Below are 19,314 nucleotides of genomic sequence, written 5' to 3'. Positions count from 1 at the left end.
TATTAAGATGCAAGTAAGGGGTCATACATTTATGACGTCCACACGGGGGGGGGGGGGGGGGGGGTCCGAAAAAAACTGACTTTTGTGGACGCAAATGGACTTTTCTAAGGAAAAAAGTGGATTTTTGGGGAGGGGGGTCCTAAATAAAAAATTGTGGACATCATAAATGGATGACCCCTAAAATAGCTGAATCAATGATATGAGTTTAAGAATGCTGCAGTACAATCAATAACCAAGCGACAGATTCAAGATGTTACTGTCTTGGATGTGGATAATGTCACCGTGACTTTTTTAAACTTCCGCCTTGTCTTTTTCTGATCACCCATCTTTAGTGCTATAAAATGTGAATTTTTTATTCCTTTGTATTTCGACCCGCCCCTCACCCAAACCTCGAATGACTCGGGTTTGCTGAGGATGTGGTAGAATAGAGTTTTTTTTTTTTTTTTTTTCTCTAAGACGTTGTCATGGTCACATTGAAGAATATCAGGGCAAGAAAGTAGGCCTAGCGCCATGAAATTCACACGCCGCGGAAGCCTTAGTACAGCTTAGTGTTGACTAGTTTGGCCCAGTGTTTCTTTCAGACTTTTTTTCTCCGAGGGGGGGGGGGGGGGGAGTGTGGACTACTAATTTTTCCGAGTTGGCGGACACTGGTAAATTTATATTTTTTCTATTTAAATTTTCGTTCGGGAGGGGGCAGCAGACTTTTTTTGCCAATGGAAGAGATGCCTGGAAGAAACTGGTTTGGTCACACTTAGTCTAAACGGTGGACAGAATGAGAAAGGTCGTGTTTTCCAGAGGTCTCTTGTTGAAATTCTAAAATTAGTCATTCTTGGTTTGGCCGTTATATCGTGTTTTTAAAGACTTGATTTTGAAAATTGTAATAGAAATGAATGTTGATCGAGCTCAGTAAATATAGAACGAAATCAAGGTTTGAAAGAAAAACGAATTTTGAGGAGGGGGGGGGGGGTAGGACTAGGTTGAGGTGTGATATCATTTTAGGGATTTGTCTTTTTGTGGGCAAGGGGAGGTAAAACTCGTAAAAAAAAAAGCGCGACATCGTTACCAAATGACCCCTTAGTTACCATGTTAATCCAGTGTTGCTATGGAGATTGGAAAGGTTTCTGCTTGGAAGCGAAAGTCGTCTTCCGTGGCCAACACACAATTACCTCCCTTCGCTCAATGGGCTGTAATTGTGTGTGGAGCGGAGGCATTCGATACTTCCAAATACTTGGTTAAAAATCGAGCAGTTCGGCGCGCTGAATTTTTTATTCGGACTTAATAAGCTAATGTCCGGAATCTATATATTAATACATATTAATATTGGGATCTTGTCTATATAAACCCCTGCCACTAATGTATATTATATAGAAAACATATACTTTTACCGTTGTCGTCGTCTCCCCCCCCCCCCCTCCCCGGAGAAAAAAGCCTGGAAAAAACACTGGTGAACAGTTAAGCCCCACCACTTTTGCCAGCTCCAATTTAATACACGCACGCAACCTAGACCTATTTCTGTTGTCTAGACATCTGAATATTTAAACAAAAACAACTTATCCACCTCTATGGTTAGGGTAAAGAATAGGGTTCGCATTAAGGTAATGGGTTGGGTTAGGGTTAAAAACTAAAAGTACTTGTTTCGTTTCCTTGTTTTTGTAATATATTTTTTGGATGGCGGTGGTTTACGGTTTTAGCAGGGGTTTATCTGGACAAGATCATAATATGGTTTGTAAATCATGTGGGAATGTAACAAATCTATATATATATAAAGCAATGTATGTGTGTCTGTGTGTGTGTCTTTTATGCATTACCACACCTCTTATCACATCGCCGTCGAACTTTGGGAAGTTGTTCAGAATATTGCTGGGGAGGTTTTTGCGGAAAAAAAAATTCACATTAATTCGCGGGGGTGGCGCCCCGGCAGGGCGCGATTTGTTTTTTCTCTATATACGGTATATAAAAATAAGAATCGATTGCAGATTCACACTTCATCCAATCGCCTTCAAACTTTGGGGAGTTGATTAGAGCAATTCAGTGAAGGGAGGGTGCGATTTTCTCTATGTACGGTATATTAAAAAAAGTCGATTTTGGTTTGACATTGTTCATCCGATAGCCATGAGACTTTGGGGAGTTCATTATAACACTCTAGGGAAGGGTTCTGTAAAATTATATTTTTTTTAATTTCGCATGGGCGGCGCCACGGGAGGGTGCGATTTTCCTCTATATACTGTTTATAAAAATAATAAAAGTTGAAGTGACATAGTTCATCCGATAGGCATGAAACTTTGAGGAGTTCATTATAAAACTCTATGGAAGGGTGCTGCAAAAAAAAAAAAAAATTAATTTAGCAAGGGCGGCGCCACGGGAGGGTGCGATTTTTCTCTATATACGGTATATACAAATAAACGTCGATTGCGGTTTCACAGCATTAATCCGATCGCCATCAAACTTTGATGAGTTACTAGAACACTTTGGGGAAGTGTTTTTGTAAAACAAAAATCATTTTTAAATTCGCAAGGGCGGTGCCACGGGAGGGTGCGGTTCCTGAGAGCGCCACAATACGTCCCTGACACATGGGCTGTCACCGTAGTGTGTTCTACCTCATTTACGTGTCAAAGAAAAAACTCTTGTTCATTTGTGTCACTTTAGCGAATGACGCAATCTGCATCATTGTTAACAGGATGCTATTTGGCACGATGGCGCCTGTTAGTTTTAGGGAGCCAGGGGCCGTACGCGGTAGTGTAATCGGGGTGGGGGGGGGGGGGCGGCTCCTGAGAGCGCCACTCTACGTCCCTGACACATGGGCGGTCACCGAAGTGTGTTCTACCACATTATTTCGGTGAGTTATTAATGTACACTCACGGTTTTCATACGGTAGTGTCCCGATATTTATCATCCAAATGCAGGCATTGTTTACATTTAAATAACTCACTTTTAAAAAACAAGGTCACGAGTTTAAGAATATATGATTGGTAACGCATGGCACTGGCGTAGCCATGATCGTCTCTGGGGGGGGGTCCAATTTTTACCCGGGGACAAACTTTTGATTTGCACACCCCCCACCCCCTGAGACTTTTGATTTGACCCCCCCCCCCCCAGACGTTTGATTTGCACCCTCCCTCAAACTTACGATTTGCACCCCCCCTCAGACTTTTGATTTGCACCCCCCCCAAACTTTCGATTTGCACCCCCCCCCTCATACTTTATATATATACCGAGGGGTCTATGGGGGGGTTATGACCCCCCCCCTAACCCCCCCCCCCTGCCTACGCCACTGACGCATGGATGAAACCCTTATATATTCGTCGGACTTTTTTTCTATTCCCGCGGCAACGCGCGGGGTCGGGTACGCTAGTGTTTAATAATAATTAAAATAAAACTCTTGAGTGGTTTGCTATACTATTTCTATATCTGCTACTTTCGGAGTTTTCCGATGTAATGTAAATACAAAGTGACAGTGCGGAAACGGAAGTGGTGTGTACGCAGTGCGTGATACTAAAAACAGTGGAGATAAAAACACGCAGCTTCCATTTCCTGAACCTTTTCTAACAAGAATTAAAAGAACTGCTTAAATGAACCATGGGTTGGATACTCTCCAGAATGAAGTTAGAAACGCTCTTTCTACAAGACGTCTGCACAGTCATCGTCTCTCCATCCGTCTGCCGCGGCCACTGCCGAAAGAACAAAACTCCATTGTTTGAATTAGAAATCAGCCCGTCTATACATTTCAGACGGACTGTATCTGTTTAGTTGTTGCATTCAGAAAATTTAAACATGGAACAGTTAACTGCTAACTTATTGTAAAGATTATCAACGTGAGATATTTTTAAAAATTATTTTAGATTATATTTTTAATTAATAATTTTAAGTGGTTAATAGACTTACGTGTAGTATAATGAAATCTAGCTTGAATTTAATTTACTAGTAGTAATAAACTGCCAAAAACGCATTTTTAGCTATGGATAACTCATTAGAAAACGCGAAAAGAGTAGGTAACAGTCTGCTAGGGAACACGATAGCTGAGGACAAACCTAGAGTTACAGAAAGAATCAAAAACTTTGACCGAATTACAAAGAGGAATAAAAACTTTGACCGAAACAAATCATCAAATAATGAACTCAACCCGTCGCCAGAAACATCTCAACAAGACTACGCTGACGTCAACAGTGCCGTTCAGCAGACTACTGACAAGAGCCTCCTTCAAACTGATCCCAACACTACCCAGAACAACAGCCCAAATCTGCCCAACACCGACCAAAGCTTGCCTCCATCCGATCATAACTCGCCTAAAACTAGCAGCAGTAAACTACGTCGCAATGATCTAAACCAAATAAGTCCCAAGTTGTCCGAAAGAAACAGTCCCAATCTACAAAACACTGACCAAGACATACCACAATTAGATCCAAATATATCGGAAAACAACAGCCCACGTTTACAAAACACTGACCAAACAGATCCCAATCTCACAGAAAACAGCCGAAATCTACAAAACACGGATCAGGATTTCCAAAACAAAACGTCGCAACTGAATTCCGCAAAAATAAGTCCCGCTGAAGTGACCGAAATGAGTCCTAACCCTTTTGAAAGTATTGTGTACAAATCTGAAGACACCACTTCGCCGAAAATCACCGGAAGTTCCAAGCCGGATAGTTCAAGCGAGAATACCCGAGTCTCATTTCAAAGCGCAGATCGTCGTTCAACCATACACTACACATCTGAAGCATCATCGCTCCCTCCTTCCCATAGTTTAAAGTCAGGTGAGTCAACGTTTGGGGAGGAAGGGGGGGGGGGGTGTTCCTACTCCTTGGTGTTGGTAGCAGGGAAGTTTAGTGAAAGTTCACAAGAACTTGAGCCTACAAATGGGATGTACCAATGTAGCTGGTCATGAACTTGAGTGTTGGGAGTGGCCTTGGTGTATGGATGGGGGGGGGGGGGGGGGGAGATGCCAAAGAGATAAATAGAAACTGTTTTATTTCTATGACGGGGAAAAACAGCAACTCGTGCTCACGTAATGGCAGCAATAGATAAAGAATGTAATCAAATGAATGAGCGACTTCCCTTTTTTAATTAATTAATTTTTTCAATCACTACAAGATCTTCAACAGGAAGTTGTGACTGAAGGATCGGATCCATCCAGCTCGAATCCAAAGGTCAGGATGCCACCCACTGGTAGGTTAAGGTCATGTCGTGGCACCCACTGGTAGGTTAAGGTCATGTCGTGGCACCCATTGGTAGGTTAAGGTCATGTCGTGGCACCCACGGGTAGGTTAAGGTCGTGGCACCCACTGGTAGGTTAAGGTCATGTCGTGGCACCCACTGGTAGGTTAAGGTCATGTCGTGGCACCCACTGGTAGGTTAAGGTCATGTCGTGGCACCCACTGGTAGGTTAAGGTCATGTCGTGGCACCCACTGGTAGGTTAAGGTCATGTCGTGGCACCCACTGGTAGGTTAAGGTCATGTCGTGGCACCCACTGGTAGGTTAAGGTCATGTCGTGGCACCCACTGGTAGGTTAAGGTCATGTCGTGGCACCCACTGGTAGGTTAAGGTCATGTCGTGGCACCCACTGGTAGGTTAAGGTCGAGGCACCCACTGGTAGGTTAAGGTCATGTCGTGGCACCCACTGGTAGGTTAAGGTCGAGGCACCCACTGGTAGGTTAAGGTCATGTCGTGGCACCCACTGGTAGGTTAAGGTCATGTCGTGGCACCCACTGGTAGGTTAAGGTCATGTCGTGGCACCCACTGGTAGGTTAAGCTCATGTCGTGGCACCCACTGGTAGGTTAAGGTCGAGGCACCCACTGGTAGGTTAAGGTCGAGGCACCCACTGGTAGGTTAAGGTCATGTCGTGGCACCCACTGGTAGGTTAAGGTCGTGTCGTGGCACCCACTGGTAGGTTAAGGTCGTGTCGTGGCACCCACTGGTAGGTTAAGGTCATGTCGTGGCACCCACTGGTAGGTTAAGGTCATGTCGTGGCACCCACTGGTAGGTTAAGGTCATGTCGTGGCACCCACTGGTAGGTTAAGGTCATGTCGTGGCACCCACTGGTAGGTTAAGGTCGTGTCGTGGCACCCACTGGTAGGTTAAGGTCGTGTCACCCACTGGTAGGTTAAGGTCGAGGCACCCACTGGTAGGTTAAGGTCATGTCGTGGCACCCACTGGTAGGTTAAGGTCATGTCGTGGCACCCACTGGTAGGTTAAGGTCATGTCGTGGCACCCACTGGTAGGTTAAGGTCACGTCGAGGCACCCACTGGTAGGTTAAGGTCATGTCGTGGCACTCACTGGTAGGTTAAGGTCGTGTCACCCACTGGTAGGTTAAGGTCGAGGCACCCACTGGTAGGTTAAGGTCATGTCGTGGCACCCACTGGTAGGTTAAGGTCATGTCGTGGCACCCACTGGTAGGTTAAGGTCATGTCGTGGCACCCACTGGTAGGTTAAGGTCACGTCGAGGCACCCACTGGTAGGTTAAGGTCATGTCGTGGCACCCACTGGTAGGTTAAGGTCGTGTCGTGGCACCCACTGGTAGGTTAAGGTCATGTCGTGGCACCCACTGGTAGGTTAAGGTCGTGTCGTGGCACCCACTGGTAGGTTAAGGTCATGTCGTGGCACCCATTGGTAGGTTAAGGTCATGTCGTGGCACCCACGGGTAGGTTAAGGTCGTGGCACCCACTGGTAGGTTAAGGTCATGTCGTGGCACCCACTGGTAGGTTAAGGTCGAGGCACCCACTGGTAGGTTAAGGTCGAGGCACCCACTGGTAGGTTAAGGTCACGTCGTGGCACCCACTGGTAGGTTAAGGTCATGTCGTGGCACCCACTGGTAGGTTAAGGTCATGTCGTGGCACCCACTGGTAGGTTAAGGTCATGTGGCACCCACTGGTAGGTTAAGGTCATGTGGCACCCACTGGTAGGTTAAGGTCATGTGGCACCCACTGGTAGGTTAAGGTCATGTCGTGGCACCCACTGGTAGGTTAAGGTCATGTGGCACCCACTGGTAGGTTAAGGTCATGTGGCACCCACTGGTAGGTTAAGGTCATGTGGCACCCACTGGTAGGTTAAGGTCATGTGGCACCCACTGGTAGGTTAAGGTCATGTGGCACCCACTGGTAGGTTAAGGTCATGTGGCACCCACTGGTAGGTTAAGGTCATGTCGTTGGCACCCACTGGGAACAGGACAATGGTCAAGATGTTAGGCTAATATCAAGTTAGGTCTAGGCACTGGGAGTAGGACAATGGTCAAGATGTTAGGCTAATATAAACTTAGGTCTAGGCACTGGGAGCAGGACAATGGTCAAGATGTTAGGCTAATATAAACTTAGGTCTAGGCACTGGGAGTAGGACAATGGTCAAGATGTTAGGCTAATATCAAGTTATGTCTAGGCACTGGGAGTAAGATAATGACCTATGTGTTAACGTACCTTAACACAAAATCTTAGCCGTGAACCTTTCTAGGACCCTGCCACTTAAACTGATCTAAATAACAATACCATTTACTAAACAAAAACCTCAGCTAAATTGTTGGTGTACCTATAAAATGTAACTGTTTTCTAGAAGCGTCTGTAATCAGTTACCACACAGAACTGGGTGGGCTCAATGCAGAGGCGTAGCGACCCTTCCCGGCGCCCGGGGACAAACTTTCAATTTGGCACCCCCCTCAGGAGAAAATTTTCAATTTGGACCCCCCCCCCCTCAAACTTTCGATTTGCAGCCCCCCCCCCCCCCCTCAAACTTTCGATTTGCACCCCCATAAAAATGTTAAGGCAAAAATGCAGCTAACATGACATTTTAAAATGTTTTTCCAACCCATTTTGGCGCCCCCTAAGGTCAGCGCCCGGGGACATATGTACCCCCCCCCCTCCGCCCCCCATCGCTACGCCTCTGGCTCAATGACTTCATCGAATTCACACCTATGGAGAACTGAACTCGATTTCTAAAATCCCAGAGGGCATAATTAAAAGATCTAACATTACAGAAAACAACAAACTCGTTATGAAGTTTGTTATGTTAATTTTGTTCTCAATACTAAATAGCAGTTTAATAGTTTCAGAGTATGAGGGAGTAGGGGTGGAGGTGGAAGAATTCGCTTGAGCTGTAGTATTTGGTAATGCATATTTTTTAACCTCTTCAGCGAGAAAGAAACAGTTTTGGTATAATGAAATTCCACCAAGCTTGTATCAGCATCTTCCGGTGATACCCCAAAAATATCTTCCAGGTCTCTTGTACAAAAGGTTGGTCGGTGTGTATGTCTGTGTGTATGTCTGTGTGTGTGTTTGACTGTCTGTGTCTGTGTGTGTGTGTTCTTTGGGTCTGTGTCTGTGTGTGTATATTAAATCCCCAACATTATACCTACTTCTATTCTTCATTTTTATCCACATACTATCTCAAACGATATTTCTCTCAGAGTTCTCTGATAGAGCACTGATAAAATATGTAGTCTCCTGACAATACCCACCTCTAATGGGTACCTGACCTCCAAACAACTCTATAAGTTAGCCTACACACACAGTTGGCTATGTCAACTTAAGCTACACAAATAAGTAAAAAGATTTATTCTTTGACACGAAAACAACAATACATAATCTTTCGACTCAGAACAGGCCACAACAGACTAAATCAGCACATGCATAAAAAAAACTAAAAATTGGGTGTGGCGAAATATGCCCTTGTGGCAAGGCCCCGGAGAATACGGAGCACGTCCTTCAGGAATGTTCTTTATATAGCCAGGCGCGAGTCAGACACTGGCCCCTACTCACCCCACTCAGGGAAAAATTATATAGGGCACCTGCTGATCTGGAGACCACAGTCCGGTTTGTTCACGAAGTTGAGCTTGTTGTCTAAATCCTCCATCATATTCTCAATTAAGAACGAAGAAGAAGAAGAAGAAACCAAATGCTAAACTGTCTAATAACAAGAGTATGGGGCAGGTCAAGTAGAGTTCACCTGTTTCTGTGATCTTGACGTGGTCAAATGGTAGAGCATACGACTGCTAACCCGAAAGTCTCGAGGTCGAATCCGGTTTCAAGTCAACAAAACGTCCCTGAGTGTGTACTTGTCTCACTAGAGTATGACACACTGTAATTAGACGAGTATGACTCTCTGTGTTGGCAGTATGACACACTGTAATTAGACGAGTATGACCCTATGTGTTGGCAGGAGAAAAGAAATTCTGTGTGAGGAGCTGGACAGCGAGCAGCGCCAGTTACTGAAGGACGAGAGAGTTGCTAGGATCTATCTCAACCCCGTACCCGTCCCAATCCAGGCCTTCAAGCTCCGTTCTGTAGGTGTCTGTGTTAGGTCATGTATGACTTGTGTGAGGTCATGTCTGAGTTGTGTGATGTGTGTGTCTATGTGAGGTCATGTCTGATGTGTGATGTGTGTGTAAGGTCATGTCTTACGTGTGTGATGTGTGTCTGTGTGAGGTCATGTCTGATGTGTGATGTGTGTGTGAGGTCATGTCTTACGTGTGTGATGTGTGTCTGTGTGAGGTCATGTCTGATGTGTGATGTGTGTGTGAGGTCATGTCTGATGTGTGTCTGTGTGAGGTCATGTCTGATGTGTGATGTGTGTGTTAGGTCATGTCTTACGTGTGTGATGTGTGTGTCTGTGTGAGGTCATGTCTGATATGTGTGATGTGTGTGTTAGGTCATGTCTGACTTGTGTGTGGTCATGTCTGACTTGTGTGATGTGCGTGTTTGTGTTAAGTCACGTCTGACAATTTTGATATGCTTTATTATAACTAACATTTTTAAACATGTGTCTGTGTTATGTGGTGTATTAAAATGGTCCAATATGTTTGTGTTTTTTTGTGTGATAATAATAAATGCAGCATATTTTAAACGTCCAGTCAAAGATCGCCAGCCACTCATACAATTGGTATATAGACCACTAGGTGATGTCCATTAATGGCATGAAAACTGGGGGAGTGGAGGTGTGTAGTTTTAAGTGGGGGGGGGGGGGTGTGGTGGAACAAGGCCTTAATAATTAATTTGGGGGAGGGGGCTTTTATGACGACATAAAAGCGATAGCAGGTGGGAGGTAGAGGAGGGCAAAAGTTGATAAGATTACATAAGCACAGCGCGACCCCTATTCAATTGGTTCAACCAACCTCACGACTAATACATTAACTAGGCCTAATTGTTTTCACCTCCAGGAAACTTCCCCAACTCTCCTCAAACTCAAAGCTCAGGAGAGGGCAGGCCCGTCTGAGTTGGAAAAACGCGTCATCAAAACACACAGCATATATGGCGCCACCTACATCCGCCCGAACGAGCGACCCAAGACGAAGAGGACCAAAACTGAAGCAGACGACTGTCGCTACCTTGGAAGTCTACCCCCCTACACAGGACCCTATGCCTACCGAGTGAAACCTTTCGAAGTGTTGAAAGCGGAAGTCGTCAGTGACCACTATCAGGTAGCGTCCACTTACCGTTTAGACAGTTTAGCGGCAAAGCGAAATTTTAGTGAAAACGTACACGGCGACTTAATCTGAAAAGAAAAAAGAGGATTATGTTTTCTTGAAAAAAATAATTCCTTAATATGTTTGTATTCATACACTTGACTTTTTAAAAATAAAAATTAACTACTCTAACTTGAACAAGGGACTTATTAGGTATTGTGTTTCTCAGTGTTTCTTCCAGACTTTTTTCTCCGGGGGGGGGGGGGGGGGACTTGAAATTTTCGGGGGGGGCGGTAAACTTTCTTCGGGGGGGGGGGGCGGACACTGTTAAAAGTACATATTTTCTATATAAATTATATAAATTTCATTTCGTTCGGGGGGGGGGGGGGCGGTAAAAAAGAGATGCCTGGAAGAAACTCTGGCTGCAGCGGCATTTTGCGATCTGCTTGATCTATTTTTTCAGAAAGAGCGCAAAGAATGAACGGATGGGTGGCTTATCACACTGAAGAGTATATAAAAGTATATATTTCTATATAAATTCCATTTAGTTCGGGGGAGGGGGGTAGACTTGATATTTCCGGGGAGGGGCGGTCTACATTTCCCGGGGGGGGGGGGACAATAGTAAAAGTATATGTTTACTATATAAATTCCATCTCGAAGAGATGCCTGGAAGAAACTCTGTCCCGAACAGACTTTTTTGTTAGAATATATTATGTTTCTTTCTTAGTAGATTTTCTAATACCTGTTTGTCTGAACAAGTTTTTGCAAGGCAGCAACGCCAGAGGGCGCCAGTTTTCGCCACAAGCCTTTAAGAAGCTCGAGGCGAAGAAAACCAAAACAACAGCCCAAGCAATATGGCGGCGGGAGAGATTTACCTCCCCTGAAGGATGCGACTACAAGACCATCAAGGAGCAGATTCGTGCGGCTAAGTACCAGGCCATGGCCAAGGTTGGTTTCTCTACATGTGACAGTATTTGACTTGTTTCTCTACATGTGACGGTATTTGACTTGTTTCTCTACATGTGACGGTATTTGACTTGTTTCTCTACATATGCCAGTATTTGACTTGTTTCTCTACATGTGCCAGTATTTGACTTGTTTCTCTACATGTGCCGGTATTTGACTTGTTTCTCTACACATGGCAGTATTTGACTTGTTTCTCTACATGTGCCAGTATTTGACTTGTTTCTCTACATGTGACGGTATTTGAATTGTTTCTCTACATGTGCCAGTATTTGACTTGTTTCTCTACATGTGACGGTATTTGACTTGTTTCTATAGTCTATACATGTGCCAGTATTTGACTTGTATCTCTACTTGTGCCAGTATTTGACTTGTTTCTCTATATGTGCCAGTATTTGACTAGTTTCTCTTCATGTGACAGTATTTGACTTGTTTCTCTATATGTGCCAGTATTTGACTCGTTCTTCTAAATGTGTCAGTATTTGACTTGTTTCTCTACATGTGCCAGTATTTGACTCGTATCTCTACATGTGGCAGTATTTGATTACTAGTCCGCCCACCCCCACCCACCTAGACTCACATGACTTATGTAGTCCACCAACCTAGATGACGCAAATAATCCATTCTCTGACTTCATTGTAGCTACACCGACCATCTCAAGGAATATTAAAGACATTATACCACACATTGCCTTCTAGCAGGGGCGTAGCAAGGGGGGGGCGGGGGGGCGGACCGCACCGGGTGACACCATTTAGGGGGGTTACACCAAGGCAAAAAATAGCAAAATATATAGAGAAAAACTTGAGGGGGGGGGTGCAAATCGAAAGTTTGAGGGGGGGGTGCAAATCGAAAACTTGATTGGGGGGTGCAAATCGAAAGTTTGAGGGGGGGGGGGTGCAAAGCGAAAACTTGAAAGTTTGTCCCCGGGAAGGGTCGCAACGCCTCTGGGGGGGGGGGGGGTGACACCATTAAGTGCCGCACCGGGTGACACCCGACCTCGCTACGCCACTGCCTTCTAGTATTTGCAGTGACCAGACTCATGCGTGTGTTTGTTTACCCTCCCGTTATCAAAGCCACAATCACAACTGACTCCAATTAAAACTGTCACAACTGACTCCAATTAAAACTGTCACAGCTGACACCAATTAAAACTGTCACAGCTGACTCCAATTAAAACTGTCACAACTGACTCCAATTAAAACTGTCACAGCTGACTCCAATTAAAACTGTCACAGCTGACTCCAATTAAAACTGTCACAGCTGACTCCAATTAAAACTGTCACAACTGACTCCAATTAAAACTGTCACAACTGACTCCAATTAAAACTGTCACGGCTGACTCCAATTAAAACTGTCACAACTGACTCCAATTAGAACTGTCACAACTGACTCCAATTAAAACTGTCACAACTGACTCCAATTAAAACTGTCACAACTGACTCCAATTAAAACTGTCACAGCTGACTCCAATTGAAAACGTCTCCCACAGGCCGTCCAACAGGCTGAGGACGGCGACCGTGTGGCCCTGGACAACGCCCACCTCTGGACGGACTACCAAGAAGTCGAGCCCGACACGACAGATGGGACAGGGGAGGTAACTCCACGCTTACCCAGTGTTACAAGGGAGAGAAGCAGATCAAAATCTCCAAACAAGAAATCGCGCGACCAGTATCACCTCGAACCGGTGGGTTGAAAAAAACAACAACAAAAAACAACAACAAACACTACAGAAAGAAATTAAATCACTAAATCCGATAGTCTATGACCCATTTTCCGTGACAAAATCTCTTCTACGCAGCCGTGCGATACAGTAACAACTACTGTAATGCAAATGCTTATATTAGACGATTTCATCGTTTTAAGTAATAATTTAGTACTCATCAGTTTTAAAAATTAATGCTACACTGTCATCCTTTGCAATTTTTTTATAATCATATACATGACATCATGTAAATATTCATTATGTACATGTTCAAAACCTTTAGTTTTCATTTGAAACTATGTAAAAAATGTGATGTTGATGTACTTGTTTTAATTGCAAATAAAAGTATTTTAAAAAAATAATGCTACACAAAAATCTATTTTTACATACAGAATTGAGCTTTATATATTAGGTATATGTATTAGATTCCTCAACTCTACGATGTCGTATGCAAAAATTACCAGCGAGGAAAGAGGGGTTGCACCCTTGATTGTTCCCTCTGAGTCGAGAGACCTGGAGAGGAGCCACCCGGACTACGATTCGGGTGGCTTAATGAAATCCTGGGCCCAATCCTTTTCAGCCAAAACTACAACAATCCTGAACCTACCTAAGGAAGAGTGCCCAGACCTGTACCCAGCAGAAACACCCACTATTCAAGTTCTGATCACCTCAAAAGGTCAACCAAACCTGCGAGGCCACATCTTAAGACAACTAATCAGCAACCAGCAGATCCTTCTTCTAAATTATGGCAGAGCAGACACTTGGTTTTTCACCTCTCAAGCCTTTGATGTTACCACGTTACACAACACACACAAAACTCACGGCCCATACACACTGCACTTCACACTACACGAAAAAAACAAGATCAATGGGACCCTTAGATGGGTACCCCCCACGCTCAACAACGACACTCTCATACAAGCATTACGACCCTACAGCAACAAAGAACCATCCATAACTACGATCCCCCACACTAGTAACCGCAGCTTCACTATATACACCGACAACCCAACAACCATCCCACATTACATTCAACTAAATTACACAAATAAATCACTGAACATCCTTATAGCAGTTGCTGGAAGAAGGCAGGCGTGCCAATTCTGCTCCTCAACTCTTCATTGGACCAACCAATGCCAAGCTTTCAACCCAGAGTTAACGCCCAAGGACCAATCTTCAGCGCAAAATACTGCACCACAAGCTCCATCATCAAGCAAAATCCAAAACCATCCAACCAAGGACGCAGCAAAAGACCCAGAGACAGAAGCAACAGACCCGGATTCAGAAATAGAAACCGCCTCGTCAACAAAAAGGAAATATCAAACGAGTCCCACAGAACAAGAAAAAATAACTAAATCCAAAAAAATCGAGAAACTAATCCACGATCACCTAACATGCAGCTTCTGCCCAAGCTCGTACCAAACAGTTAAGGAAGTACTAAATCACGAAAGAACAGAACACACTTATCTCAAACAATGCAACTTCTGTAATGATGCAAAAATTCACAATGACTTACATCGACACTACACGGAAAAACACAACAGCGAAACCAACTTCAGTTGCTGCTTTTGTGATAAAAACCTCCCAGAAAAAAGCATTCATCATCACGTACTAGCTCACCATTCAAATCTCTTGTCTCAGAAAGAAAGGGCGAGAGAAAGCCATAAGGTAAAAGAGTACACTTTCACAGTTCAGAAGGGAAAGAAGTAGTCAATTAAAAATGTAAACGTTTTGTTATAATGGAAAAAAAAAGATTGGCAAAACAACAATGAAAGTAGAAAGTTATCTTAGGGATAATATGACTTCTAGATTTCACCAGACAATTATCTTATGTAGTCACCCAATGCGGATACATATTATCTCGCGCACGCACACACACACACACACATACACACATACACACATGCACACACACATACACACACTAGTGACCTCACTCATACTACAGTGGAGTGTCATATAAACATCGTGAGAAATATTAAAATGATTTCAATCAATATTTTAAAAAAAAAAAATCTATTTACAATTACAAATCTATTAGTATCATACTTTTACACACAGCAAGTACACATTACCTAATAAAACTATTTTTGTTACAGCTAATCATGTCCACCGACACATTACGGAATAAAACTATTTTTGTTACAGCTAATCATGTCCACCGACACATTACGGAATAAAACTATTTTTGTTACAGCTAATCATGTCAACCGATAAACTAAGGCTGGAGCTAGCGCCATCTTTAGTCCATCAGCAGAAGGGAAATTTTGTGGCAGACCCGAAGAAAAACGCTAAATGTGCTAAACAGTGGAAGAAGTGAGTTGTACACAGGCACACAAACATACACAAATACACACGCATACTCATGTGTTTGAGTGTATGTATATGTATGGATTTAATTGAAGGATGGATGATCTTATTTATTTGGACCAGATTCGCTGCCTGTATGAACACTTGAACTACACATTACGTCTGTGTAAATTGTGCAAGATGTGGCCTGTGTCTAGCTGTCTTGACCAACACATTGCCTACACACACCGTAGCATATTTCCAAAACGTTAACTTTTTATTATTTACTGTTGGGTTTTGTACAGAAATGACGTCACGCTTTACAATCCAACCTAACCTTCCTCCCACAGGAGCAGTGTTTCTTCCAGACTTTTTTCTCCAAGGGGGCACTTGAAAATTTCGGGGGGGGGGGGGGGGGGGGTGGGGGCGACACCGTTAAAAGTATATATTTTCTATATAAATTTCATTTCGTTCGGGGGTGGGGGGGCGGTAGACTTTCTTCGGGGGGAGGGGGCAATGTTCCCTCTAAGGACCCAGAGTGTGTTTGCAAAAAATATGTTGTGTGCGCGGTGCTAAAAATGACTTGGGCAACTTTATATGTATGTTTAGGCTTGCAATTAAGCAGAGTAATGAAGGCATGCATTTTGATAAATTAATAGTATAATGTGTAGGACTAGTGAAACGTATGCAATTAAAAGAAGATACGAATCCCATCAAAATAAAATAAAATACACAACAGAAACTTTCAGAGTTATACTTAGACAACATGTTATATGGTCGACTTACTATGTTAGTGTATTGCAATCATATGTTAATAATGTTAATACCATAACGGTAATACAAATACAACAGTTTAACATGTTAACCATTTTAAAAAGCTGACTTGAAAACAAAATTAGCTAACCTTTCATGGGCATTTATTGCAATTTCTCGCGTCTAACCTTGCCTTGCTTCCACACCTTATATGCTTTGTTTAAATCCACATCCTCTCCAGCATTTAGATATAATTTAATTCGCATTAGATTCTCCAAATGTGTGACTTCAAGTCTATTTCGTGCTTGCACTTTAATGCTGTTCATAAGACTAAAACCTCGCTTGCAATCAGCGCTGGATGCTTGAAAAGTACAGCATATGTCAATTAACTTTGCCAGTGAGCTAATTTGTTCATCGTTTAAAGTAACTCCTGCGATTTCAGTTAGTGAATTTACTGAACCTGATTTGAGTTTTTCACTGATCTGAAATTTGAAGTCATTGTATTGCGTGATAAATGACTCTTCATTTGTTGTTTGTAACAAGTCTTTGCACTTAACGCACAGTTGTTTGATCTCTTTGACGCCAAACTCAAACGCACAATTTTTTAAACCAGTATGATCAAAAGCTGACCAAAACTGCAATTAATCTCCTGGAAACCTTACATTTAAATGATCGCAGACCGATCGTATAAACTGTGTGATTTGTCTTGTGTCGATTCCTACGTTTTCATTCAAAATTTTCTTGGCATTATCATTCCAATATACATCTTCACTCAGGTATTGTGCTTCTAATTTGCGTATTTTAGAAATGCAAAATTGATGTGCTTCAATAGATGATAAATTACTTCGCTGCAACAACATTGATAGATTAGCTAATTCAGTTAATACATCATTAACGGTATACAGAGCAACTTGATACAGGGGATCTCTTAATGATTTCAAAACATAACAACAAACAGGATCATTGCAGTCTTGGACTTGTTCTTCACAGTAAGCAGCTAAAACATCAATATTTCTAACCAAAGCACTGACAGCAAAGTGACGTGACAACCAACGAACTTCATGAATTGGTCGAAAAGAAATTACATCCATATCATGCACCTTGGCCAATTCTTCAAGTGCGCCCTTTTTAACTGAAGATCGACTAAATAAAGTGTAAACCGTGCGTAAGAGAACCTCAATATTTTTAAACAAATTAACATCTTTCCAAGCGTCAGAAAGTGCCAAGTCTTATCGATGAGCAACACAGTGCTGTTCAACAAGATGGGGGACCTTAGCCTTCAGTAAAGCAGCTAATCCCTTCCTACGGCCCAACATAACCGATGCCCCGTCTGATGTTATCATTACCAAGCGGTTCATTTCAAGTTGATGTTCAGTGTAGTACTGTGTTATGGCTGCCTCCAGAGCTGAGGCATCACATGCGGTAAGCTGAATTATTCCACCAAAAACGGTTTTGTAGAATAAAGAATTGAGGACGAAATTGAAAATAAAAGATTAGCATTTTATGTACTGTTATGTCAGTACTTTCATCAACTATAAGCGTGTGGAACGATGCTACTCGAAGTTCTGTCAACTGTCTGGTATAGAAACATACTTCACCATGTGGTTATGAATCAGTTGTACCGACAGCATCGAGGCGTGCATCCTTATGGTAAGAAGAACATTATCCATTAGAATTCGAACTTGATCCTCGTTTGACCGCTGGCGCTCATTTTGTTCAATTCGTTCTTCTCGCTCAGTGTAAGTTTCAACCAGCAGACGTTTAAGACCAGTCCCATTTGAGCGGTTGTACACAATCGCAACATTTTATACGTGAACACGAGACAAATGACGTTTACAGTAGTCAAGCTTCCATGATTCCTAACGCTTTCCTGTGACAAATTCGTTGTCTTTGTTGGTTTTGTTACAAGTACTAGCAGCACAGAACTTACACTTCAGTCCAATCTCATCTAAATATTCATAGATGCTTCTTAATTCAACTGAAACATTCTTAGAATCTGGCGTATCGGTTGTTACTTTAACTTTGAGCCATTCCAGTTTAAACGAATATCTCGCTTTTTTTTTTTTTTGCTGCATTGTTTTACCGCTTGTTGCACACATTTTTCTTTTCAACATTTTCAAATAGCACAGAGTAGTAAACTTTTATTCCTTATTTACTAAACCAGTCTGTGAATACTGAAACAGTTCGATCCAGGTGCACGTAATAATCCCAAGAATTGGATATACATTATATAAATCCTTAAACCAACAGAGTAAAACACATCCACCTTAAGTAACCTAGAATTTGCATCTGACTTGGATAAACCGTCATAGTATCAAAGAGGTGGGTGGGGTTGGGAGATGGGGGAGGGCAGTGACAATAGAAAATAAAACCTTGCATGGTCAGCTACTAGCCACAATCCCTTTTACGGTCAGTTTTGGGGTAAACCATTAAATCAAGCAGGGGGAAGGTCACCCAGACATCACATCGGTACCCGCCCCGCTCAGTTGAGAGTTAAGTCATTAACTAGACCTGTGGTATGACAACCGAGGTCACCCCCTCCCCCAGGGGTCACAAGCTTTAAGTATCAGTTTGGTCGAGGCCCCAAAACACAAAGACTGTTCGTTTAACAAAACAGGTACTAAAAATGTCGCTTAATTCAAGCCACTGGCCACAATTTGTTTAGTGAATCAGGCTTGCCCGACTTTCTGATAATCTGTGCGCGGCATCAGAAAATGTCTGCGCGGCACATTTGAAAGTGCTGCGCGGCCGCGCAGCCGCGCAGCTTAGAGGGAACACTGGGAGGGGGCTCCTTCCCCCGAAAAGATGCCTGGAAGAAACTCTGCACAGGAGAGTACGCCATTTATCAGCGATCTTTTACCTTTGAATATATTTTATTTACTCGTCTCTAAAGCCAAGTTTTTTTTACACAGAGACAAGGAATTGGGAATAAAACACTACTAGTATGGCTATGTAAATACAACTCTAAAACTGAGCAGTGAAAATCGTGATTTGGGACAGCACCAAGATTCGTTCGCCTCAGCTATTAGATTATATCGTTTTAATAGAATGTTTCGTTTTTACAAAAAAGTTTGTATTTCATATTAGGAAGATGAGCAAAGTATATATAGCCCTATATATACTTACATATCTCTCTCTCTGTATATATATATATATATATATATATATATATATATATATATATATATATATATATATATATATATATATATATATTTAT

The 19,314-nt window shown here is 42.8% G+C and overlaps 1 protein-coding gene across 1 annotated transcript; it reads left to right on the top strand.

Moving 5' to 3' along the window:
* The first annotated feature begins 3,496 nt into the window (after positions 1 to 3,496).
* LOC131935417 (uncharacterized) lies at positions 3,497 to 19,227 on the top strand. The gene is made up of 9 exons (XM_059291819.1): positions 3,497 to 4,754; positions 5,092 to 5,166; positions 8,120 to 8,219; positions 9,145 to 9,268; positions 10,142 to 10,402; positions 11,147 to 11,335; positions 12,840 to 13,034; positions 15,250 to 15,368; positions 19,007 to 19,227. Exons 1-9 carry the CDS (start codon positions 3,956 to 3,958, stop codon positions 19,035 to 19,037), a joined length of 1,893 nt encoding a protein of 630 aa, XP_059147802.1. The 5' UTR covers positions 3,497 to 3,955; the 3' UTR covers positions 19,038 to 19,227.
* The last annotated feature ends 87 nt before the right edge of the window (positions 19,228 to 19,314 follow it).

Source organism: Physella acuta, unplaced genomic scaffold (assembly GCF_028476545.2).
Source record: "Physella acuta isolate Inbredline_101_S28 unplaced genomic scaffold, ASM2847654v3 ptg000012l, whole genome shotgun sequence".
Taxonomy (NCBI): Eukaryota; Metazoa; Mollusca; class Gastropoda; family Physidae; genus Physella; species Physella acuta.
Note: the sequence above shows the minus strand (reverse complement) of the source record. Positions and strands in the feature narration are given on the sequence as shown.

Excerpts from the sequence above, each read along its gene's own strand:
- LOC131935417 (XM_059291819.1), top strand. The coding sequence starts at position 3,956 with ATGGATAACTCATTAGAAAACGCGAAAAGAGTAGGTAACAGTCTGCTA. Across the intron at positions 4,755-5,091 it reads TTCCCATAGTTTAAAGTCAG|ATCTTCAACAGGAAGTTGTG; the intron begins GTGAGTCAACGT and ends AATCACTACAAG. Across the intron at positions 15,369-19,006 it reads TGTGCTAAACAGTGGAAGAA|AGACAAGGAATTGGGAATAA; the intron begins GTGAGTTGTACA and ends TTTTTTACACAG.